Source organism: Pygocentrus nattereri, chromosome 3 (assembly GCF_015220715.1).
Source record: "Pygocentrus nattereri isolate fPygNat1 chromosome 3, fPygNat1.pri, whole genome shotgun sequence".
Classification (NCBI taxonomy): Eukaryota; Metazoa; Chordata; class Actinopteri; order Characiformes; family Serrasalmidae; genus Pygocentrus; species Pygocentrus nattereri.
The window spans coordinates 48,189,241-48,214,739 of record NC_051213.1 but is presented as its reverse complement, the minus strand read 5'-3'; the positions used below and the strand labels follow the sequence as shown (position 1 = coordinate 48,214,739).

Below are 25,499 nucleotides of genomic sequence, written 5' to 3'. Positions count from 1 at the left end.
TATGATCCACACAGTCGCTCTGACAGACTGTAATACACTACAGGAAGCATAGGGGGCGATACGGCTTCTACTGTTTCATTTAAAAAGCTCTATAATGTTCATATGATCCACACAGTCGCTCTGACAGACTGTAATACACTACAGGAAGCGTAGGGGGCGATACGGCTTCTACTGTTTCATTTAAAAAGCTCTATAATGTTCATATGATCCACACAGTCACTCTGACAGACTGTAATACACTACAGGAAGCGTAGGGGACGATATGGCTTCTACTGTTTCATTTAAAAAGCTCTATAATGTTCATATGATCCACACAGTCACTCTGACAGACTGTAATACACTACAGGAAGCGTAGGGGGCGATACGGCTTCTACTGTTTCATTTAAAAAGCTCTATAATGTTCATATGATCCACACAGTCGCTCTGACAGACTGTAATACACTACAGGAAGCGTAGGGGGCGATATGGTTTGCTTCACTGCACCACGGACAGAGCTGTAGGTCATAACAGTGCTGTGACAGGCTAAAGTGAGAGAAAACTGCAGAAGGCATAGTGAGACTAGTCTATTTCATCAAGTCGATAGATCATCCGGTTTTAGAAATAATCATTAGTTGGCCTCTGCAGATCAGTTAGCATTCCATTGTTCGTACACACACCCATAAGCCTTGCTCCATTTACATATGTAGACGGTGGACGTGTTTCCCTGTGTTTTGGAAGCTTGATGACTCCCTTGACAACCACAACACACTGCACAGGGAGGTCTAAAGCATTTCTCATAGAAAATAATTCATGCTAAACATGTCCGCATGCATATTTTAGACGGCAAAGTGTAGAGGATCCCCATCGGTAAACCTCTTAGCTTGTACAGCCATGCAACATGATAATGTGGATTCTACTAGTCTGCAAAAGCTCCAGCTCATGCTCTCTGAAATGATTGGTTTTAAACTCTTATTTTAGAGTATAAATCCAGAGTCAGCTCTAGCACACATCGCCTGGATCCTGTATAATTTCACTGTAGAAACTAACGAGTTGTCAGTACTGTAGTGCAGCATGTCCTGCTTATACTCACTCCTGTAGTGGCTACCTACCTCAAGTTATAGTGATCAACACTGTGAGCAGGTGCTGATTAGTTACCTCAGGTTGAGGCCTAAGATCTGGGATTAGCTGCTGCTTTCACCTCGTCTACTCACCATGCCTGCCAGCTTGGAAGTGGGCCACAGTCGTTTGTCAGTGCCAACATTTTTAAGCTTCCTGTTGGGCTTTGGCTTTGAAATACTGTCAGTATTAGCATGAGCAAACATAGCACCTCGTGCTGAAAATGCTGAACCTGCCCACAATAACGACTGGAATGACAGAGCTCACAGACAACGAAACACAAATGGACTACTGTGCCTTTATACTCTAAGATTATTGAATGACTTACTACTCGTCCTTAAATCTTTCTCACATTATGCTTCATACATACTGTGCCATGAAGAATTATTTACCCCCTCATGATTTCCTCTTTTTTCTATATTGTGACAATTATTTCAGACCATCAGCCAAAATTTGATATTAAAAAGGTTATACCAGTTGGCCTTAGGTGGAAAAGCAATTGTCTCATCAGTTATTCGATTGTACTAGACATGATTACTGCCAGCCCTGTTGAATCTAAACATCACCTAAATAAAATATTTTCATCAATGTGAATTTGGCTAAAAGGAAACCACAGTGAGAGCCATTAACTCAGAATGTAGAAAATTTGGAACGGTAGTGAATCGCCCCAAAGTGGGGCTCCAAGAAAGCAGCGACAGCTCATCCAGAAAGTCACAAGAGAGTCACAAACGAACACCTAAGGAACTACAGGCCTCGTAAACCTCAGATAAGTAGTGTGTTCCATTCTGGAGGCAGGTTCCTAACTAGTCACTGCCTTCAAAGCCAGCTTTCTTGTTGGGCAGCATTTTAACCGAATAGAAACCTTAGTAAGCATCGCGTTCAGAGCTGTCATACGTCGTAACGTTCACTGTGCTGTTCACATTTGATCTGTTTACTCGCAGTCGCTGGTTAACTTACACTCGCCTCCGACTAAAGGCAGATCATCTCAGTGTAAAAGGACGGCTCTGAATGTGCAGCAGCTGGTTTTCTGCACTGACACTGTTGTGGAAGTTTGTATATGAATAGGCTGATATAAGGAGTCATATCTATGGTTATATACTCGACTCAGCAGCCCAGATAAACGCAGATAATCGTGACTTAGGTTATAAATTATTTCAATTCATCCTCATCCACCTTAATGAACCTCCTTTATTTCTAACACACAGAGGATAAACGGTAATGTTACATTTAATTTTGTACAAAATGCACTCAAAAAAATGATCCCAGGCCATCTGTTAAGCAGCTAACGTTAGGAGTAGTTAGTGTTCTCATCTGATTTATGAGCTCTGAGTCTGAAATTTAGCTGTCAATATTAACCTCACACTTGTGTGACTGTGGTAGGTACAGCAATACAAAACAAGTGGAGGAGCAACAATAATCATCTGTAGTATTTATTTAAAAAAAAAACAGCTTTTATTTCTGAATTTCTGCATAAGTCATTCATAAGGAGAACGTCAGTCCGTAGCTGTGGTCCCGCTGTGTTTTCCCCCAAAATACGCTCGGGAAGTCCAGCTGCTGTCGGTCATTCAGAACGCAGTTTTCTCCCAGTGACCGCTCCTCTTCCTCAGCCACTCAGAGAGCACCTCCTTTTCCTCAACCCCTCAGACAGCACCTCCTCTTCCTCAGCCCCTCAGACAGCACCTCCTCTTCCTCAGCCACTCAGAGAGCACCTCCTTTTCCTCAACCCCTCAGACAGCACCTCCTCTTCCTCAGCCCCTCAGACAGCACCTCCTCTTCCTCAGCCCCTCAGACAGCACCTCCTCTTCCTCAGCCACTCAGAGAGCACCTCCTTTTCCTCAACCCCTCAGACAGCACCTCCTCTTCCTCAGCCCCTCAGACAGCACCTCCTTTTCCTCAACCCCTCAGACAGCACCTCCTCTTCCTCAGCCCTTCAGACAGCCGCTCTTCTTCCTCAGCCCCTCAGACAGCCGCTCCTCTTCCTCAGCCCCTCAGACAGCACCTCCTTTTCCTCAACCCCTCAGACAGCACCTCCTTTTCCTCAACCCCTCAGACAGCACCTCCTCTTCCTCAGCCCTTCAGACAGCCGCTCCTCTTCCTCAGCCCCTCAGACAGCCGCTCCTCTTCCTCAGCCCCTCAGACAGCACCTCCTCTTCCTCAACCCCTCAGACAGCCGCTCCTCTTCCTCAGCCCCTCAGACAGCCACTCCTCTTCCTCAGCCCCTCAGACAGCACCTCCTCTTCCTCAGCCCCTCAGACAGCACCTCCTCTTCCTCAGCCCCTCAGACAGCACCTCTTCTTCCTCGGCCCCTCAGACAGCACCTTTAACATTCGTTCCTGAGGACAAAAGAAAACCCCTAAATACTGACGCTAAACGAAACTAAACGCTACGAAACGCTGAACAGCCAGTATTTTAAACCGAACGCTCTCGCTTTGAAGAGCCAGCACGTTTACACAGTTAGCCTGCTAGCTAAGCTAGTTAACTAATGCCTGCTCTAACGAGCTACAAACGCAGCCGATCAACTCACCTTAGACGAGCAAACTGCCAGAATTTCACCACAGGAACAATTTCTAGAGACCTATAAACACAGATATGTTCAGTACTTCACACAAATACAACAGTTATTCAGAATAGTAATGACAGAAGTGAAGAAATAACTTACATTTCTAAAATTCACCCACCATGTTTATCAGACCGGAGCGAAGGACCTCTCAGCAGGTGAACAGCATTGTGGGATCGCCTTCACCGACAAGGATACATGCGATTCTGCCTTCAGATTTGGTCAAAATAAGGCACCTTAGAAGAAGGCAGCTGCCATAAGGTGCCTTCCAAATGGAACAGGACTTGTCTCGGGAGCGTGCAAATGCTGCCTTAAAATGCTGCCTACTTAGACAGCTGCCTTCCGATTGGAACACACTAAAGTTCAGTGTTCAGGATTCCACCGTTTGAACGAGACCGTGAAGAATAATGAGAAAATTGCGATGTGAAACTACATCTAACCAAGACGAGCATAAAAGATTGTCACATTTACCAAAAAACACCTTTGAAATGATGTCCTATGCCTGATGAGTTGAAAGTGGACTGTTTTGGACAACAGGGGTCCCGTTACACCTGGTGAAAAGCTAACGCAGCATTCCCCAATCATACCAACAGTGAAACATGGCGGTGGTAGTGTGATGGTGTATGGAACTTTTTGCTTCAGAGTCTGAGCCACTTGTCACAACTGAGGTAACCATGAATTGTGGTCTCTACCTGCTGGAGAATATCTGGTTATCAGTCTGTGATCTGATGCTGAAACACAATTGGGTTATGCAACAATCCAAAAATTTCCAAACCAGGATCCACAAGAGCATCCCACCTTTGAGCGGCTCAAAAGATACAAAATTAGGGTTTTGGAGTGGCCTACTCAAAGTCCTGACTTGAACCCCATTGAGACACTGTGGCAGGACGTTGGGCAGTTCATGCTCGAAAACCTTACAGTGTGGCTAAATTTAAAGCGATTCTGCAAAGAAGATTTGGCTCCACAGCAAATTAGAAGCATTTGGTTGCAACCTAATTGGGCCACAGCATGGAAGAATTGCTTTATTACTTCAAAGAACCCAGCACACTAAATGATTAATGTAAAGTTCACACAAATGCCATATGCTATAACCAATTTACTGTATAAATTTACAGTCGGGGAAGACCCTTATTGCCATCGTTGACATGTATATCCATATGTTTTGGGCATGTCCTAATGTGGATGTGTTCTGATACTGTGCTCAGGATACTTTCTCTAATATTTTGGGATAAACATATACACAAACATCCAAGGTCTTTACTTTTGCTTGATGACTCTGCAAAATTGTTTCCTACTCATCAAAAAAAGGATTTTTTTTGGCCGGTGGCCGTACAGCAGCCAGAAAGTAATTTGAAAATATGGTTTGAACCCTCCATTCATGCGCAGCTTGTTTGGCTTGTTTTTGGGACATTACTCTTCTGGAATGTACAATGACCAGGATAAATATGGCCAAACATGAACTATTGTAGTGAAATACTGAGAAAAAACTATTAAAATAATGAGAGCTTAATGAGTTTTCTTAACTGATGCAAGCGTGAATACTGCATTCCTTTTTTTATTATTTATCCTTTTTTAATGTGTATGTCTTCCGTAAGGTCTAGAAATCTGATTACTGATTGAGTTTAGCTCAGTAATCAGATTTCTCAGTGCTGTGAACTCTTACTCTGATTTCTTTCTCAGTCATCTGTGAAAATAGATGGTGGTACTGTAAATAAGCAGCAGCGTCGCCACGAGATGCAGCAAAACACTTTTGGAATGATGCTGAAACCAAATAAATGCTTGACAAAATTAAGGACTTCTAGATGTTCTTTGTTTATATTTTCAGGTGAAGTGGCGCAATGTTTTTGAAAATAACTGCAGCATGAAGTTCGAGTTTTCCGTTACATTTGCATCACGCCTTCTTCTCAGAGTTTATTGGCTGGTTGACTCTATACAGCTACTAAACCAAAGCATTGACTCTATACAGCTACTAAACCAAAGCATTGACTCTATACAGCTACTAAACCAAACCATTGACTCTATACAGCTACTAAACCAAACCATTGACTCTATACAGCTACTAAACCAGACCATTGACTCTATACAGCTACTAAACCAGACCATTGACTCTATACAGCTACTAAACCAAACCATTGACTCTATACAGCTACTAAACCAAACCATTGACTCTATACAGCTACTAAACCAAACCATTGACTCTATACAGCTACTAAACCAAAGCATTGACTCTATACAGCTACTAAACCAAAGCATTGACTCTATACAGCTACTAAACCAAACCATTGACTCTATACAGCTACTAAACCAAACCATTGACTCTATACAGCTACTAAACCAGACCATTGACTCTATACAGCTACTAAACCAGACCATTGACTCTATACAGCTACTAAACCAAACCATTGACTCTATACAGCTACTAAACCAAACCATTGACTCTATACAGCTACTAAACCAAACCATTGACTCTATACAGCTACTAAACCAAATCATTGACTCTATACAGCTACTAAACCAAATCATTGACTCTATACAGCTACTAAACCAAACCATTGACTCTATACAGCTACTAAACCAAACCATTGACTCTATACAGCTACTAAACCAAACCATTGACTCTATACAGCTACTAAACCAAACCATTGACTCTATACAGCTACTAAACCAAACCATTGACTCTATACAGCTACTAAACCAAACCATTGACTCTATACAGCTACTAAACCAAACCTAAGACTAAGCTTCAAAACAACAGTCCATTTTGAATTTTTCATGATTGGGATGTCAGCCTGCAGCAGCTTAGCCCCACCCATTCCCATTGAAGTGATTCAGAGTGTTGTTCCTGCAGACTGTGGCAGTTGTTGAGGATTATTGAAGCCTTCTGAAGGATCCACACATCCTAAAGGAATGGTTGAAGTTTTCCTCACGTCTTTGAGGGTTTCAGTCTAAATGTATCAGCTCGTTATGAGTGGACTTCAGGAGGACAATAGCAGAATGCAAAAAATGCAGCAAAAGCGCCCTTTAAAATATCAGAAAGAGCCTGTTGAGCGCACTAAAGGAGAGAGTAGACTACACTGAGTTCTGTTCTGCACATCTACTCCAGAGCATGCTTGTCTGCACAGCCTCCTCCATGGCTGGTAAAGCTCGAGCCCGGAGGGACGGCTTAAATTATGCAGGCCGCTCTGTTTGAGCTAACGCTGAAGCACATGCACAGAGCAGCCCAGCCAGTGCAGCGCTGCAGGCAGCCATATGGCCCCAAAATCAGTCCACCTCTTTACTCCCGCTGACCAGCCGGCTCCACACGTTCTCTCATACATCTCCCTCCCTCTCTCTCTCTCTCTCTCTCTCTCTCTCTCTCTGTATCACCTACACTCTTTCTTTCTCCTAATCTCTCTGTCTGTCTTTTAAGTGTATATCTCTCCATTTACTTCTGTCTCATTCTTTCTATGTCTCTTGATTCATTCTGTCTGTCCTTTGTGTGTATCTTTCCATTTCACCCTCTTTCTCTCCATCTGTTCTTTTTTACTCCATTTCCTTCTTTTCATCCCCTCTGTCTTGTTATCTCTATCATTCCATCTTACAGTGTTAGTTTTGCAATGTGTCTCTCTTTCTTTGTTTTGTCTCTGCCTGTCATACAGTGTATCTCTGTCTTGATGTGTCTCTCTCTGTCATACAATGTGTCTCTCTTTTTTACATTGTGTCTGTCTTACAATGTCTCTCTGTGTTACAGTGTCCCTCTTTGTCTTACAGTGTGTCTCTCTGTCTTACAGTGTTTCTCTCTGTCTTACAGTGTCTTAGTGTCTTATAATGTGTATGTCTCTGTTTTACATTGTGTATCTCTTCCTGTCTTAGTGTGTATCTCTGTCTGTCTTACAATGTCTCTGTCTTAGAATGTCTCTGTCTTAGAATGTGTCTCTGCCTTGCAGTGTCTCTCTCTTTTTTGTGATGTATTTATGATGTCTTTTTTCTCTCTCTCTTTCTCTTTCTTTGTATCTCTCACTTTCTCTTTGTCTCTCTCTGTCTTAAGAGATTTTTCAGTGTATGTATCTCTCTCTCTCTCTCTCTCTCTCTCTCGTCCTTGTCTTGTCTCAGACTCTGCTGCAGACCGGTAAGGAATATGCCATCTTGTGCTGTAGCCTTGCCAAAACCTTTCACAGGCTTTGAGAACAATATAACACTATACCATCAAAATACAGGCCGTCACTGACTTTTATGAGTGGGTTTTATGTCGTTTTGGTCATTAAAATTACTATAAAGGAGGTGTGATGTTTGTTATTTTGTTGTGGAGTATGAAGTTGAATGCTGATGTTGTAATGAAATCATTTCCACTTGATGTCACTGTTTCTCAAAGCATAAGTAGTCCTCTCTGTTGCCCCCTGGTGGTTACTGTAATAGCCACTGCCCTGTCTGTTACAAGAGTCATATACTGTGCAATAGAATATAAAGAAACTGACTTTTGTCTCTCTTTTCTCTTCACAGGGGTATAGGAAAGCAGGGATTTCAATGCCAAGGTAACATTGCCATAATGTTACATAGAGTTTGACATTTACCTTCTTCCTTTCTGAGAATAAACATTTGAGCAAGGTTAAATTTTTGTATATATCCAAAAGTATCCGGATTGCTTCTTCATCAGCATTTTTTTCTAAAATCACTTAGTTAATTAATAGGGAGTTTGTGGCCTCTTTGCTGCAGTAACAGCCTCTGTTCTTCTTGGAATTTTTTGCACTAAATGTTGGAACATTGAGGATTTGATTACATTCAGCCACAGAAGTATTAGTGAGGTCAGGTACTGATGTTGGATGATTAATTCTGGATCACAAACCACCCACCTCATACCAAAAGAATTCAGTGGAGCTTGATCACCCCAACTCATCCCAAAACTCAATTTAAAGGTGTTCGGTAAAGCTTTGTCACTCCAGCTCACCTCAAAACTCATTCCAAAAGTTGTCCCAGAGGTGCCCGTGAGGCTTCATTACTCCAACTCACCCCACAACTCATCCCTTTAAATGTTTCATGAAGCTTCATTACTTCAGCTCACCCCAAAACTCATCCCAGACGGTATTCCATAAAGCTTCATTACTCCAGCCCATCCCAGAACTTGTCCCAAAGGTGTTCAGTGAAGTGTCATAACTTTAACTCATCCCCAAAATCATGCCAGAGGTGTTCAGTGCAGTGTCATCACTCTAGCTCACCCCAAACTCACCCCAAACATCACCCCAAATGTGTTTAATGAAGTGTAATTCCTCTAATACACCTCAAAACGCATCCCAAAGGTGTTCAGTGAAGTTTCATCACTCTAACTCATCCCAAAAATGATTCTAATGGTGTTCAGTGCAGCATCATCCCTCCAGCTCATCCCAGAGATGATCAGTAGAGCTTTGTCACTCCGAAGGTGTTCAGTGAAGCTTTATCGATCCAGTAATTAGAAGGAGCATCTGGGTACTTTTGAACAGTGAACTGTTCTTTTATGTTGAACATAAGTACCATCTACGGGTTTAAAATCTAACCTGAATCTCTTTTAGTTTGCAGTTTTGTGGTGCACAAACGCTGTCATGAGTTTGTGACTTTCACATGTCCTGGAGCCATCACTGGACCTAAAGCAGAGGTACTCAATTTGTGGATTGTTCCTTCCACTCTTCTTCCATCCTTTCCTTGCTTTCCTTACTTCTTCCATCTTTCTTGCTCTCTCTCTCTCTCTCTCTCTCTCTCTCAGTATACCTCTCTTAGATTGGCACAGTTTTGCAATTCCCATATGTATTAGATGATGCATATATCTCATAATTTGGTTCGATGCATTATCAATTACGTTTTTCAATACAGTGAAAACGAGATGTGCCTTAAAATCCGCCTCTTAAAATGTTAATGTTTCCATTTTCAGTTTATTAGAACATTCAACATCATAACACGAGCTGATATAAGCTCACAGGGAGTGAGTCCGCTTTTCCTCCCTGCTCTTGATTTTGAGGTAAAGAGGAAGCGATATTTTCAGAGGGGGGAGGGGTCTGCCCTCCAGACCCAGCTCTCTCCATCCATAACATTTTTGCACTCATTCCTTTCATCCTTAGCACTTGCTTCTTTCCCTCTCCATCTCTTCTGCTCTGCTGGTATCAGAGCAGATGATGTACACACAGAGTTTAAGAAGATGTCAGAAAAGCACAAATGAAATGACCCACACACACACACACACACACACACACACACACACACACACAGACCCACATATCTCCTCCGTTGAGAAAGGCACTGATGAGAAGTGCTGCGATGATGGCGTATTGGTGTAGAACCCGATAGTAGAGAGAGTGACAGAGGTAGTGAGAATGAGGAAGACGGGAGGTGTGTGATAGTGAGGGTGGCCAAATTGCTTTTCTTCATCTCTTTGCTTCTCTCCTTTTTCATGATGTGGCATCTTTTACTCTAAATGGAATAAATAAAATGCACTTAGAATGAGGTCAAGGAGAGTGTGAGTGTGTGCATTCATGCCTGTGTGTGTGCGTGTGTGCGTGTGCGTGTGTGTGTGTGTGTGTGTGTGTGTGTGTGTGTGTGTGTGTGTGTGTGTGTGTGTGTGTGTGTGTGTGTGTGTGCGCGTGTGTGTGTGCGTGTGTGTGTGTGTGTGTGCGTGCGCGCGTGTGCGTGTGTGTGTGCGCGCGTGTGTGTGTGCGTGTGCGTGTGTGTGTGCGTGTGTGTGCGTGTGCGTGTGCATTGATCTATGAATTCATGTGTGTATGAATGGCCGAAATGCACAGTTTATTTTTCTGTATTGTTTGTTATCAATCATTTCCTAATGATTCATTTTACAGTCAGATCCAAAGGTATTTGAACAGTGACACAGTTTTTGTAATTTTGCCTCTCTACACCAGATGTGATTGGTTTAGACTTTTCATTTTAATTCAAGAGGTTTAACAAAACCTCTTTTTCATAGGCTTGAAAGTAATCGGATAATTGACTGATAAGCAGTTTCTTGGCCAGGTGTGGCCTGTTCCCTCTTTATTTATTTCCTGGGTTAAAATACAGTAATTCCTGGGTCTGGATTTAATTCCAAGTGTTGAATATGCATTTTGCTGTTGTCAGAAACAAAATGCATCTCCATTTTTGTTGTTTGTCAGTTTTTGACAGAATTTGAGAATACCTGTTGTCCTTTACATTGTTTGTAAGTTTCATGGAGATTGGACCAAAAGAACTGGTCCAAAATGACTTGGTAAAAAGTCTGGTTCTATCAACTTACATTAAAAGTAAAGCAGGCTTTTTCCTTTTACTGTAAAGTTACCATTTTGGAGATACGAGGTTTTCTTCTGACAGCAGCGATTTGTTAGCCGCTCATGGGAACTCTCATTGTGTTTTTACGAAGAGGTGTCAATGCAAAAGAAGAAGACCAACATGAGGCTGAAAAAGCGAAGCAAACCTGTCAGAGAGATAGCAGAGACTTTAGGAGTGGCCAGTGCAACAGTTCAGTACATCATTTAAAAGGAGGAATGCACCAGTGAGCTCAGCAAAACCATAAGGCTTGGACGGCCACCCAGAGAGCGAGACATGTTGTGCTCTCTTGGAATCCCAGCTACGGCTGGCTATAGCATCACCAGGGATCAGACTCACAATCTCCTGGTGATTGGACCAATGCTTAGACGGTTGCACCACTCAGGACCCCCTAACAGCGATGCTTTTAATTGCATGTTCAGAACTGAAAGAACAGGTGAAAATGAATGAGAGTGCTCGTTTTTCTCTTGAATGAATGGGTGTTTGTGTGTAATAGATAAAATACCTATAGAGTTGGGCTCGTCTGTTTAACTCCTGAGTCCCGGTCTGGCCCTGCGTCACAGGTGGGTATATACTGTATATCTGCGTGCACTCCTACACTAGAGGTTCAGGCCTTTGCTACACCAGACTGAGAATCAGAAGCAGCGTACTTATGTCATTTAATAATCAGCCTATCATTTATATCGAACAAAATGTCTGATTTAGATCATTATCGGCATTGATTTTGTCACCCAGGCCTGTGTGTGTCTCTGAGTGTGTGTGTGTGCAGGTATCAGAGGGAGGGAGAGAGTGTGACAGACGGATGTGTGTATGCGCGCGGAAGAGAGAGCGCAGGGTTTATGGCGGGTGACACGCAGAGGGAGAGGAGGGGAAGGATGAAGTCTGGCAGAGGATGAAGAAAATGGGCGGAGACTAGGCAGAGAGAGACAGAGGGGAGAGGAAAAGACAGATGACAGGAGCTGAGGATGAGATAGATGAGCAAGAGGGATTAACAGAGGGAGAGAGAGACAGGCAGGGAGAAATCGAGAGAGATAGGCAAAGAGAAAGAGAGTGAGACATAGAGAGAGAGAGATTAACAGAGAGAGAGAGAGAGAGGGAGCACCAAGCGTTTAGGAGGATTCAGTTTTCACAGCTGAGATGAACTCATTTATTCATCCACCATTCAGCTTCCTCAAAATAGCCTGAGCTAATTGGCTCACAGTCACTTCAAAATGGAGCCCTTCCTTCGTGTGTGTGTGTGTGTGTGTGTGTGTGTGTGTGTGTGTGTGTGTGTGTGTGTGTGTGTGTGTGTGTGTTTACAGGTGTCTGTGCAGAGAGACGGACTCATCAGAGCTCCTCTATTTATAGAGAAAAGGGCAGCATCAGTGGGATTCTCATCAGACTCCTAATTTAAACCTCTCTCTTTCTCTTCTCTCTCTCTCCCTCTCTCTCTTCTCTCTTTCTCTTCTCTCTCTCTCCCACTCTCTCTCTTTCTCTTCTCTCTCTGTCTCTCTCCCTCTCTCTCTTCTCTCTCTCTTCTCTCTCTTCTCTTTCTCTCTCTCTCTTCTCTCTTTCTCTTCTCTCTTTCTCTCTCCCTCTCTCTCTTTCTCTTCTCTCTCTGTCTCTCTCCCTCTCTCTCTTCCCTCTTTCTCTTCTCTCTTTCTCTCTTCTCTGTCTCTCCACCCCCCCCTAGGACCTGAAGAGTAAACACAAGTTTAAGATACACACCTACTCCAGCCCGACCTTCTGTGATCACTGTGGCTCTCTGCTGTACGGCCTCATTCACCAGGGCATGAAATGCTCCAGTGAGTGAGTGTGTCTATGTGGGTATGAGTGAATGTGCCTATGACACTGCATTTCACTTAATTTTAATACAAATAATTTAGTGCAAGATTTTCATTAATAGAACAAATGTTTCAAGCCACTGGGCTTTAAGAAAACACTTGTTATGCATTAATTGAATTTGACTGTCAGCTCTACCAGCAGACAGAGCTAGTCAATCGGTATGAAACCTGAGATGCCACACAGCAGATCTGTGATATGGTGGAATTGCACAGTGCCAGGAAGTTAACATCATTATATTTAATAACATAACAAGTTAACAAGCATAAAATCAATTTATGTTTTAATAAACATGTCCCATCAGTCAGGGATAACTTGCATGACGAGTCATCATTAGGGATGTAATCACAGAGACACTGTACAGCACAACAGTCTGAGAGAGTTTAATTTAAGCACAAGTTCCCTTTTTTGGCATTCTCAGAAATCATCTAAAGGTAACTTGATAGAGGTTGGGGACAAATGGACAGCATAATACATAGTCATCACTGAGAAACAGGAGAGCACATGGAGCAACATCTAGTACATACTGTAATGAGGGGGTTGAGCTGGAAGGTTCATGGAGGAGGACCAGAGCACAGGACAGCACAGGCAGGAACAGAGGGACACTTTTAGGAATAGTGGAAACAGGAGGTCTAATCGAGGACTTTGCAGGGAAGGACAGTGTGGAACAAAATGCGATTGCACACTAGAGAAAATAATTACGCCTACCTGTGCACCTTCTTCCTTCTCTGAAACCCCAGGCAGCACTGCTGGAGCTGATGGTATTTTGGAGGGACACTCTGAGACAATCTAAAGGCTTGCTCTGGGACAATGTGGAGACATAATCTGCATGCATGTTCTGGGGCCATCTGGAGGCACATTATAGGACAATCATGAGGCACACTCTGGGAAAATCTGAAGGCACATTATGGGACAATCATGAGGCACACTCTGGGACAGTCTGGAGGCACATTATGGGACAATCATGAGGCACACTCTGGGACAGTCTGGAGGCACATTATGGGACAATCATGAGGCACACTCTGGGAAAATCTGAAGGCACATTATGGGACAATCATGAGGCACACTCTGGGACAGTCTGGAGGCACATTATGGGACAATCATGAGGCACACTCTGGGACAGTCTGGAGGCACATTATGGGACAATCATGAGGCACACTCTGGGAAAATCTGAAGGCACATTATGGGACAATCATGAGGCACACTCTGGGACAGTCTGGAGGCACATTATGGGACAATCATGAGGCACACTCTGGGACAGTCTGGAGGCACATTATAGGACAATCATGAGGCACACTCTGGGACAATCTGACGGCACATTATGGGAGAGTCATGAGGCACACTGTTTGACAGTCTGGAGGCACACTTATGGACACCAGACATTAGTAATAGCTGCACCACATAAATTGGGATCTCTGAGACTACAGGGGCTGGAGCTGCTGATACTACTGAACTGAGTTTGCTAAGACCTACTGTGGTGTCCTGCAATTGTTGATGACCACCTGGATCATATGAACACTACAAAGCAATATGCAGCACTTTTGCATTTAAGTGAAAGCTGTGTCAACTGATAACTGATCACCAACAACAAATCGATTTTCAGCTAATTATTAAATTAAACCTCCATGGTGCTTTTAATCTTCATCTACAGAACTACTCTGTGACTCCACCATGACCCAGGAACTGGGGCCGAACAGAAAAACTTACTGTACAAAATACGTCTGCCCTGTGTTGGTTTTTTGATTTGCATTCACTTGTGCCTGGCCATGTCTGCCCGGCCAAACGGCCAGTGCAATGACCATTTACTATGCACTGGCTCAGTAAGCTCCAGGCGCAATTCTGCGAAGACATCTGGAAGCAAGGAAATATCAAATGGGAATGGAATGAAGTAGACTGATTAGTTCTGGGATCAATGCCCAGCAGGAAGATATCTGAATGATAGCACAAGGCCTTAATGTCCGGCCGACAAGTTTGGATCACATCAGTGCAATAAGATTTTAATGATGGGCTTGTAAGGGGTGTAGCTCGGGGAAGTGTGATGAAGCTGTGAGTCCAGGCAATCTCAGAGATAGCCTGCAATCGACTGACACATCCAGTAAAAAAAAAAAAAAAAAAAAAAAAAAGCACAGGTGCATGCTGGGAGTCATATGCATGCCTGGTGATGTGGCAGGCATCATCAGTAGTTCAGACAAATTACGCAGAGATGAGCTCTTTGAAATCAGGCCTAAAAAAACTGAAGTCATTTTTTCTATGTTCGTGTCTAAGGTTGTGACATGAACGTTCACAAGCGATGTGAGAACAGCGTACCCAGCCTGTGCGGACACGACCACACCGAGAAAAGAGGGCGAATTCACCTGAGTGTGCGCGGAGAGAAGGAGGATATATATGTCACAGGTGAGAGACAAGCAGCCGAGAGATGGGGACAGTGCTTGGAAGTGCTAAAATCGTGTGTGAAGGTTCAAATTAAAATCATCTTACCTGTAGAGGAGAGTTCACGGTGCGTTTTACGTTTCACAAGTCCCACAATAGACGGGGGGCAAAATCTCTCAGGTGAGCATAAAGGGAGGAGGTTTTTGTCACGGGTCAGTTAATAGTGCATTTGGACAGGTCTCATAAACTTGACCACTGGTGAATTTAGCGGGACGACGCTGCACTCAAACAAGTCATAAATACAAGTGGTGAACTTGGAACAAGTTCCTCATTACTCGAGTTCACAAGTCGTGACAAATCACCAGCCAGTACAGTCTCTGACTGCGGCAACACAGCCGACCAAAGTGATGCTGCCCTTTCAGCATACACTGCAACAAATTATATCTTGGCAACTGAAGGCAACAGAAATGTAGTCAGTGTAACGCTGTTGTCGGAACCAAACCTTGTATCTCCATTTTTATTGTTCAGTTTTTGACATGATTTGAAAAAGCCTGCTGCCCTTTACATTTGTGTGTTAATTTCATGATGAATGGACCACGGAAATGTCCCAAAATTACTTGGAAAAACATCTGATTCTGTTGACTTAAAAACATTAAAAGTATAGTATATTTTCTCCTTCTCCTTTAAAGTTACCGTTTTGGAGATACGAGGTAACATTTCTCTCATGTTTCTCAGATTGTCATACAAATGTTATACGGTTATTTAACGTATTTTTATTTATTTTTACGTGTTATAAGGAATTTTATTTAGAAAAGTTTTCTTTTTTATTCCATGAGCAGATAATTATCACTGTTTTAAGCATTATTTCTTCAAATAAGCAAAATTATTAGACGATGTCACTAGATAAAATTACTTACAACAACCTTTGGGGCAGTCGTGGGCTGGAGGTTAGGGATCTGGCCCTGCGACTGGAAGGTCGCCGGTTTGATCCCCAGAGCCGACAGTCCATGACTCAGGTGTCCTTGAGCAAGACACCTAACCCCCAACTGCTCCCTGGGCGCCGTGGATAGGGCTGCCCACCGCTCTGGGCAAGTGTGATCACTGCCCCCTAGTGTGTGTGTGTGTGTGTGTGTATTCACTAGTGTGTATGTGGTGTTTCACTTCATGGATGGGTTAAATGCGGAGGTGGAATTTGCCTGTTCATGGGCTAAAAAAGTAACACTTAACTTAAAACATCTAGAAGTATGTTAATAATCTTACACCTCCTGTTGAAATGATGAAAATAAATATAGCATACAGTCACTGTCAATTAAAGGAGTAGACAAAAACATAACCTCCTGACTTAAATGGGTCTGTTGGTCCATTTGTCATGAAATTTTAACACAATCTAAAAACCAGCTGCTAAGCTCAAATTATGTAGAAATATGATATATTTACTAGGTTTGAAACTTTGTTTGTGTTCACTTGCTAAGATATCATTTTTAATGTATTCTTTATATGATAAATTGACCAGTTGCTTGCTGAGAACCGCCCAGACACGAACAACTGTAGGTATTTAGTGATAAGACCATTTTCAGTTTTATGAGTTAATGAGAACCATCTGAACAGACGCTAAAGAGGCCCAGTAGACCAGGGGGAGAAAAGTGGGTTGGTTAGAAGAGAAAGCAAGGTGACATAGCAGGAGACACTTCCGGCAGGTTCAGGCATTTTCTCACATGCTACCTTTCATAGTGCAGTGAGTTCAGCAAGTTGAAATCATATGTAATACAGTAAAGCAGTGGTTTTCAGAGTCTCCAAGATTATCCCAGCTCCCAAAAAAGGTATAAAGCAATATCTGGACCATCTGGGAGCCCAGTGGACCTGTTTGAGGAACCGTGTTGTAGTGTTTGGTTATAGCAGTTACTTGTCACAGTTCAGAGGTTCTCCAGCAGAGAGCAGTGTTGACATTCAGTTATACTCAGAGGGGATATAAAATACAGTGTAAAATAATTGATGTCACTTAGGGCTGGTTACTCAGACCCATATCAAAGATGAAGAATTTCCGATGGAGATTTACCTGCTTTGCCTGGGAAACTGGCCCTTAGGGTACTTCATTTTAGGGTAGACTTTATTTTAGCATTTAGTGTTTGAGTGTTTCATTCCGTGTTTATGTAGGATATATTTGTTGTTTGTCATTTTTACTTTTAAACTACTTCTTACCAAATGTGCTCCCACTTGGTGCCTTTGGTAATACCAACACCCTGCATGTGTTTATCATTCCTTATTCCATGTGTTTATCATTCCTTATTCCATGTGTTTATCATTCCTTATTCCATGTGTTTATCATTCCTCACCCAGTCTGTCCAGCAGTCTTGCAGAGGTGCTTCGGTTGAATTAAATTTCATGCTGAATATATCTCTGTGTGCCTGCTGGACCCGCTTCTCCGAAATGGGTGATTAAAAGCATTGAAATCCCAAATTCCCTAAATCATGTCATTTTTATGCCTATGCGTAAAATTCTGTCCATGTTATTACAGTACTGAGCCCTTACTTTATTTATTCAATTATTTTAAAGTTTAGCTCACCAAGTTTGCCCGGGCGAATTTACATTGGGGTGTTTTTCCGAGCCACATCATTTGCCATGGCTGGCCTAATTGAATTGAAATAAGTGCTCTCCCATGCCAGAAAGGGAGTTTGTTGTTTGGTGGCGCAGTGGACCGAGGCGATGTTTGTTCTCTCCTAAAAACAGCAGCTAGTCATCACTGCACACCCACCCATGGAATTGGGTCAAAAAAGTTTTGCAATTTGCAGCCGCCCAATAATGAGTTTGAGTTTAGGTGGTCCGGGATCTGTCCACAAGGGTGGGAAATAATGAAACCCACACAGCTGGCCAGCAAGCATGTTCCAGAAAATGTAATGGCCATGCAACAAAGTCCTTATGGGAACGTTTGTCCCCTCGCTGGCCATCTTGGCAACACTGTCGGGCATTTATTTCCAGTTGTGCAAGACCAAAGTCCACTCTCTCTGAATGACGAGAGATTTAAAGCCAAATTACAGTTCAAAACCATGTTTGAAATCAATGCTGAAACCTGACAACAATTTCATTAGTAGTTTGTAGCATTGGGCTTAAGTAATGCATTTATATATATATATATATATTGGATTGTTCTGGCTACTGCGCTACTGCTGATCTCCATGACAAGGGGCGCTTTCTATCTTAGTAGGATTGAGTTTCCAACGAGAGGTTTTCATTAACATCGTCTTAGTAGCTTCATCTGTTTTAAAGTTGCTAGACAGCCAAACCTCTGTTTGTCTCTTTACGTTGTTATCACTTTATTTTATTGTTATAGTTTGAGACATCAAGCTGTTTCTGCTGTAATATGGGCATATATGTCAAGAAAAAGACAACAAGAAAAAGCATTGGCTTCAGACATTTTACAGCCGCTCCTGTCAACTATGAGGTTATAACATTAAAACAGCTAAACCCAGTGAACCTCTCGCTTAGCCTGTCAATCACATGTTTATGTCTGAAATCTTTGATTGCACAACATTTTAAAGAAAAGTAAAAGTTATTATTTTACGCTGCTGTCAAAAAGCTTGAAATCACTGTCTGTTCAAAAGTTTGGAATCAGCGTTCTCCCTAATTTGGTCTCAGATAAATGTATAAAATGATTCTGAGATGCTGGCTGTGTAAATAATTCACTTTAATTAAAGAATAGTTTGTGAATAGTTTGCTATATTTCAGAAGAAGAATCAGAATCAGAAGAAGTTTTATTGCCATTGTCAATGATCAGCATTCACAGACTAGGAATTTGCTTCGGCATGAAGGTGCAACATAAAATATTTAAATAAGCACTGACATTTTTATGTAAAATAAAATGTTTTAGTCATTCCAAACTTTTGTATTTGTATTTTTCCTAATATGTTTGTGTATTTTTGTGTGTTAGAGCTTTTCATTATGCTGAATGGGATTTTTACCAGAGCTCTGTGAAGCCTGGCCAACCTCACAACAGCAGCCTTCAAAGGTCGCTTTTGTGTGCAGAGCTTGGAAATATCACTTGACTAGTTTGTACTTTCATTGCACCTTGTTTGAATCTCCTCTGTTTGTGCAGTGTTTGAGGCACGTAACCTGATCCCAATGGACCCTAACGGCCTGTCCGACCCCTACGTGAAGCTCAAGCTCATCCCAGACCCAAAGAGCCACAGCAAACAGAAAACCAAAACCATCCGCTCCACTCTGAACCCCGTGTGGAACGAGAGCTTCACTTTGTGAGTGTGTTTGTGCCTGTTTGAGAAATTTTTTTAAGCATTTGGCAGAAGCTTTTATACAGGATGGCAGATGGTTGTAGCACCCGAAGAACTCTGTTGGTGTACCCTGGTGTGCTTACTTGAGCTGGGAATAAACCCCATTCGGCTGCATTGAGGGCAGCAGTGTTATCCACTACACTACACCAGCCTTAGAGAGTCAAGCTTTCAGGCGATGTTTCAGAATGTCTGCATAATTCAGTGGTTGAGATGTAAATAATAATTCAGAGTGGGTTTGGTCTAAAATGGTTCAGACGTCTTTACGGTGGTGGTGATAGGAACCAGGGGTCACCATGACTACAACACAAATATAGACATTTTATTTACTGTCCAAATACCCCAGAGAACCTACACGAGGCTTCTGAGTTTATATGTTGAATGTTAACATAAAATTAAATGTTAAATTCATATCCAAGACATTGTTGTGTGATCGTTTTGAGAAGATGATGCTAAAGCTATCATATAACGATGTCTTGGACATTCAGTAACATATTCATAACCATTCCATGTAATAACTTTCTGTAAGGGAGCATTTAGAGGTGGGCATCTGGTTCCTATCGCCACCACTGTGACAATTCTGACTCTAGAAGCATTTTAGGTTAAACCACTTTGAACGGCTGCTTACAGCGGAACCATTTAATTATCCTCTCTAAAGCACTCAAATATTTTCCTAATTTTAGAAAAATATGTAAATGCTCTCCACAGTTACCCAAATGCCTAAACCTGTTCTCTGCATGTGCTTGTGCAACTGCATCAGCTGTTAGGAGAGGAAACTTCATCACGTCTGGCAAAAAAACTGCCTTTCTAAAGTTTGGCAGCACCAGACTTTCCAAAATGTTCTTAATACAAATGCGCACACTTTTTTGCTGCCTTGCAGTAACTTTAAAGACAAAGCAGGTTCTAGGTGTTTAAAAGAAAACGGTATTACTCACGTAACTACTTGCAATGCTTTCTAATCCTATCTGAGGTTCTAGCTTTGTTTCCCACACTGCATTTCATACTTCTGACTTTTCCCCCTCTCTGCCTTGCATTTTTTTTCCTTCTTTATCCCGTCCATAGTTCAGTGCGTGGCAGGCAGTGGGACAGGCGTTTGTCCATAGAAGTGTGGGACTGGGACCGTACGTCTCGGAACGACTTCATGGGCGCTCTGTCATTCGGAGTGAGTGAGATTTTTCGTCGACCCGTCAGTGGCTGGTTCAAACTGCTCAACCAGGACGAGGGAGAGTACTACAATATACCTGTACCCGACCCAGACCTGCAGGTAACCCATGCACATCTGCAGTTACGGCTGCAACCATCACTGCAACACAGCTATACTACACTAAAAAGTCCAAAAGTTTGTAGACACCTGGTTCTCCAGCATTTCTTCTCAAATGAAGGGTATTGATAGGGAGTCTTCCTTTGCTGCTGTAACAGCCTCTGCTCTTCTTGGATGGCTTTACACTAGATTTTGGAACATTGCTGTGTAGATTTGATTGAACATTAGTGAGGTCAGGTACTGATGTTTTAGTTCTGGATTACTCCAGCTCATCCTAAAGGTATTGGATGGAGCGCCATCTCTCCAGAGAACGCAGTTCCACTGCACCACAGCCCAATGCCCTGGGGGTAATTTATACCCTACCTAGTCCACGTTTGGCATTGGGCAGTGTTGAATTTAGGCTCATGTACAGCTGCACCACAACAGACCTGCCTGCAACCTCTTTGGGACCTGCAAGGCCATCTGTAACCCAATTGTTATATAATATATGTCCACATGGGGGCAGTAGAGTTACACATATGAGTCAGTGGCATCCACATTGGTTGAGTCATGCATTTCTCTCTCTCTCTCTCTCTCTCTCTGTTCTTCTCTCTCTGTAGGAGCCAGACTCCACTGTGTCTCCCTCTCTTTCTCCTGTTCCTGCTACCGTGGCAACACCTGTGCCTAACGTGAGCCCACCCGTGCTGAGCCCTGCACCCACCAGCGTACCAGCAGGGAAAAGCCGAGTCGGACTGCATGACTTCAACTTCCTTATGGTGCTGGGAAAGGGCAGCTTTGGCAAGGTAGCAGAGACAGACACGCAGCCCAGTGAACACAAACAAAACCGAGAGACACACTCAAGCATGCACGTGTTGTGAAATGTGCATTAATAAAAAAAACATGCATGCATATCTACTACGACTAACGACTATCCATAATGGATTAGTTGGTCCACTTCTATTAATCGATTTGTTGAGAAACAAAAACCTGCACATACTAGTCTGACAACGTTTCATTCAGCCAATTAAAATACAAGAAAAACTGCCGCCCTGTCTTCTTACCTATTTTTATAAAAAGAGCTTTTGTCAAGGACACAGCATTCTGCATCGTTCCTGAAAGCTCAACAGAAATAATAAAGGAACACATCCTTGTTTTACTGTATTTCTCCTCTTATGATAATAAATAAATTAAATAGCTTCTGTTTGCTCGATAACATTAAGTAACGAAATGTAATATTATGGATTACACACTAACAGTCCAGTCACCAGCCATATCAGATACAGAGGCCTCATCACTCGAAAAACAGCAGTAGCCATAAAGCTAAACCATAACTAAAGCTCTTTTTCAAGTAAACAAGAGGCAAAAACACAGAAAAACACTACACACATTCAAACTAGGCTGTTTGCATTGGCGTACAAGCCCTGATAGCTGTGTTGTTTAGCCTGCACTACTTATTCTGTCTGATAAACTAAAACAGAGTTAGCTGAAACTTGCATAACATAGACTCAGTCTTACAGCTTCATGTCCCAACACTTACATGCCTTAAACCATTTGTAATTGTATTTTCAGTCACAAATTAAGACAAATTCCACTGAATTTTTAGTATTTCTGCATATTAAACGGTCAAGATGTAAACAAAGTCATTCACAGCGGTTTGGTGTGAAACGCTCTGCTCTAGAGAAACTTGCTGAGTCAGAAGTGTTCAGCGTGAAGGTACCTGGAACCAGACGTCCCCCTCTAAAAGCTCCCTCACAGGAAGTTATTGCAGGGAATGGTTATGAATTCACTGCCTGGCTGTGTTGTGATCGTTTTGAGAAGAAAGCAAAATAGGCCCCCAAGGAAACGAATTAATTCAGCTTTCCCGTCATCAACGTTCCACATAAAGCCCAGAAGACTCGTGTAGGTTCACTGGTGGTTTTGGATAGTAAATAAAATTTCCATATTTGTGTTGTAGTCATGGCGACTCCTTCGCTTCTTTCTTTCCAGCATTTGTTTTGCGCTGGAGCTAAGAGGCTAATACAGCGAACATAGATAACGATGTGTCACAAGGTGTCGGAAACCACATAAGCAAGTCTATTAGAGATGACTTAGGTGCACAGTTCTGATTCTAATTGGTGGGGTTTTAGCTTCCATTACTTATTAGCCTCATAGCTTTAGTGTAAACCTGAAAAAAAGCAAACCTCAGACACCACAGTGTCTTGGCTGATTGATTACCTTTGGGGTAGGTGGAGGGGGACTGTGGAAATTTGAAAGTTGGCTCAAACTGTCGTTTTAATTACTAAAAATGCACTCGTCTTTGTGTACATGAATGTGTGTGTGTGTGTTCCTGTGTGCATGCCCTTGTGTGAGCGTGTGCACTAGAGGATTGCTTATATAAGAGTGCAGGGTTATGCTCAGTAGACAGTGCATCCTCCAGGGCACAGCGGCATGCTAAAGAAAGGAAGGAGAGAGGGAAGAGATTAGAAAGAGAGAGAGCGACGGGACCTGGAGACAGTGAGATATCTGACACGCAGCGTGATGAGGGGGGGCAGGGTGGAGAAAAGTGACATGGAAAGGAGAACGAGGGATGACAGAAAGGAAGGAAAGAGCAAAAGGGGAGGGCAAAGTGAGCAGCCGTGCATTTAAAATGAAACTCTGCATTCTGCAGGAGTGAATTTTGATCGTGTAGCTAATCCTGGTTTAGGCTTCTAATGCTTTTTCTGTGTGAAGGCTGAAATTAGAGTGATGAGGAATAAGGATTTCACCGAAACGTTTTGGCCCAAAGTGGTGAAAGGTAGAATGTTCGGGTTTTGTCTGATTGAAGATTAAATAGGACTACAACAAATGGCCAAAATCGAACACTTAACATGGTAATGGTTAATGAGGCAAATGGTTCAAACAGTTTTGAGTGGCAGCAGATCAGCGGTGCGAAACACGTCGGCTGCATGGAGCTACTGCATTAGATAAGAGACTCCTAATCACTGTTCATGTCAAGTATCAACAGTGGGCACGACACGTAATATCACTTGATATGCAGGATAGACGGAGCACAGCAAAACAACAGAAGCAAACAACACAATAGTGGAATTTAATGCCTTGAACGACCGAGAGTTCGCACTTGTCAAGGACTTTGGATTTCATGGCACATGCTGCGGTTTATGTGCTCTAATCATTTTGATAAGTTTGTTGTCGTGTATTTATTGTCAGCTTAGTTTTGTTCTTTTGCAAGCAAATTTTATCAGTAATAGATAACAAATGTGTCGCAATTGGCTCCTCCCACTCCTCCACCTACTTTTTATCGTCCATGTGCTTCTTTGTTTGGTTTCCTCCCGGTTCTGCCCCTTGTTTCTTGTCTCCGCCCTCGATTGTTTCCACCTGTTTTCCACCTGTGTTGTCTTGTGAACCCTCGTTAGCCCTCTTGTATTAAGCCGTGTGTTTTCCTTCGTCTAGTGCAGGTCTTTGTTTGATCGTGTTTGATGTTTGATGGGCTGATTGTGTTTGATGTTTCATGGACTGATTGAAGTGTTCTTTTGTCATGTCTGACCCCCATTCTCTCTGTGTTGGCTACCTGAACCTGGACTGTCTTGACCCTGATTTTGGATTTGCCCATAATAAATCTCGCTTGTCTCCGCACATGCGTCCGCCTCAGCATCGCTCCCCATTTTCGTTTTTACTTTGTAGTATTTTGTATTTAAATTAAATACTACTAACACTAAAATTTTGAGCCAGAGGCTTCAATAACAGTAGCAGTTCAGTTCTTTAGATAGGCATGTGACTTGAGATACGTTAGGAATGATATACAAAATGCCATTACGATTATGAAAGTGAGGTTTGCGCCAGAGCAACGAGGCTAATCTAGCAAACTAGTAATGACGCTTAAACCCCACCAATTAGGACTGTGCTGACTGCATATGTAAAAATATGTATAAATCATCACCCACTTTCTACAAGCCGTACCAGTTTCTTAATCTCCATTAACTGGTACTTTGTGATCTCTGGTAGTCTTGATTGTGTTTTCTGACACTATAACATATCTATAAAAATGGACAGTCTGCCATTCAGCAGGGGTGTCCAGTCTTTCTGCCGAGGGCCAGTCTGGCTCCTCATTTTCATTCCAACCAATCAGCAGGGCACATGATTCCCCTTGTTTATCCACTTGGTCTCAGTCTTCAGACAGTCAGTAAGCTTATAAGCGATCAGCAGTGTCAGAAACCAACAACCAACAAATTCAACTCGGCTTGACGTAAGTGTGTGAAATTGTGTTTGACTGCCAGACTGCAGATTTAAAAGTTATAAAATGTCGTATTAACATATTGACTAATTATAAAGTACGAAAGATGTTTCCTCAAGGTCCTTTGGTAATGACAGTGGTTCTGTATAGAACCATGAACAGTCAAAGAACCATTTCTTTGCAAGGGTTCTTTGCATCATTAAATGGTACTTTAGATTGATGCAGAATGTGCTGTTTAGGGTTCTAAATAGAATCACTTTGGAAAGGGTTGTATAAAGAAACAAAAAGGGTTCCTCCATCCTTACAAGCTTGTAACGATAGCAAAACCCTTTTTGGTGCTACATAGAACCATATACAGCACATTCTCCATCCATCTGAAGAACCATTTCACTATGCAAAGAACACTCTAAGCATAAAGTGGTTCTTTGAGCGTTCACGGTTCTATCTAAAGCCATTGGGCCTCAATCTCCAATATGTTCCTAAGTTTGTTCTTAAATGTGTTCTTGAGAAAGGTCCTGCGAAAAAGTCTACGCCAGATTCATGACATGTTCTTGAAGCACAGAGCAGTTCTCACCTTTGTTCTCTAGAGTGTGTGTAGACCCTGTTCTTACCTGAGAACAAAGCCCACATAAGAAAACACGTGAGTGGGTTTTAAGAAGAAAACTCTTCATGGAG

At 42.5% G+C, this 25,499-nt stretch overlaps 1 protein-coding gene across 2 annotated transcripts in view; it reads left to right on the top strand.

The window, feature by feature from the left end:
* prkcg (protein kinase C, gamma) overlaps nucleotides 1–25,499 on the top strand; it is a 51,513-nt gene that overhangs the window by 4,571 nt on the left and 21,443 nt on the right. For both annotated transcript variants that reach the window (XR_005130121.1, XM_037537297.1), the window contains exons 3-9: nucleotides 8,132–8,163; nucleotides 9,175–9,257; nucleotides 12,576–12,687; nucleotides 14,990–15,118; nucleotides 19,185–19,341; nucleotides 20,437–20,638; nucleotides 21,235–21,417. Coding sequence is in view for 1 of the 2 variants with exons in the window: in XM_037537297.1 (XP_037393194.1) it covers nucleotides 8,132–8,163; nucleotides 9,175–9,257; nucleotides 12,576–12,687; nucleotides 14,990–15,118; nucleotides 19,185–19,341; nucleotides 20,437–20,638; nucleotides 21,235–21,417 (898 nt within the window). In the remaining variant the exon portion in view is untranslated. The remainder of the gene's footprint in view (nucleotides 1–8,131; nucleotides 8,164–9,174; nucleotides 9,258–12,575; nucleotides 12,688–14,989; nucleotides 15,119–19,184; nucleotides 19,342–20,436; nucleotides 20,639–21,234; nucleotides 21,418–25,499) is intronic.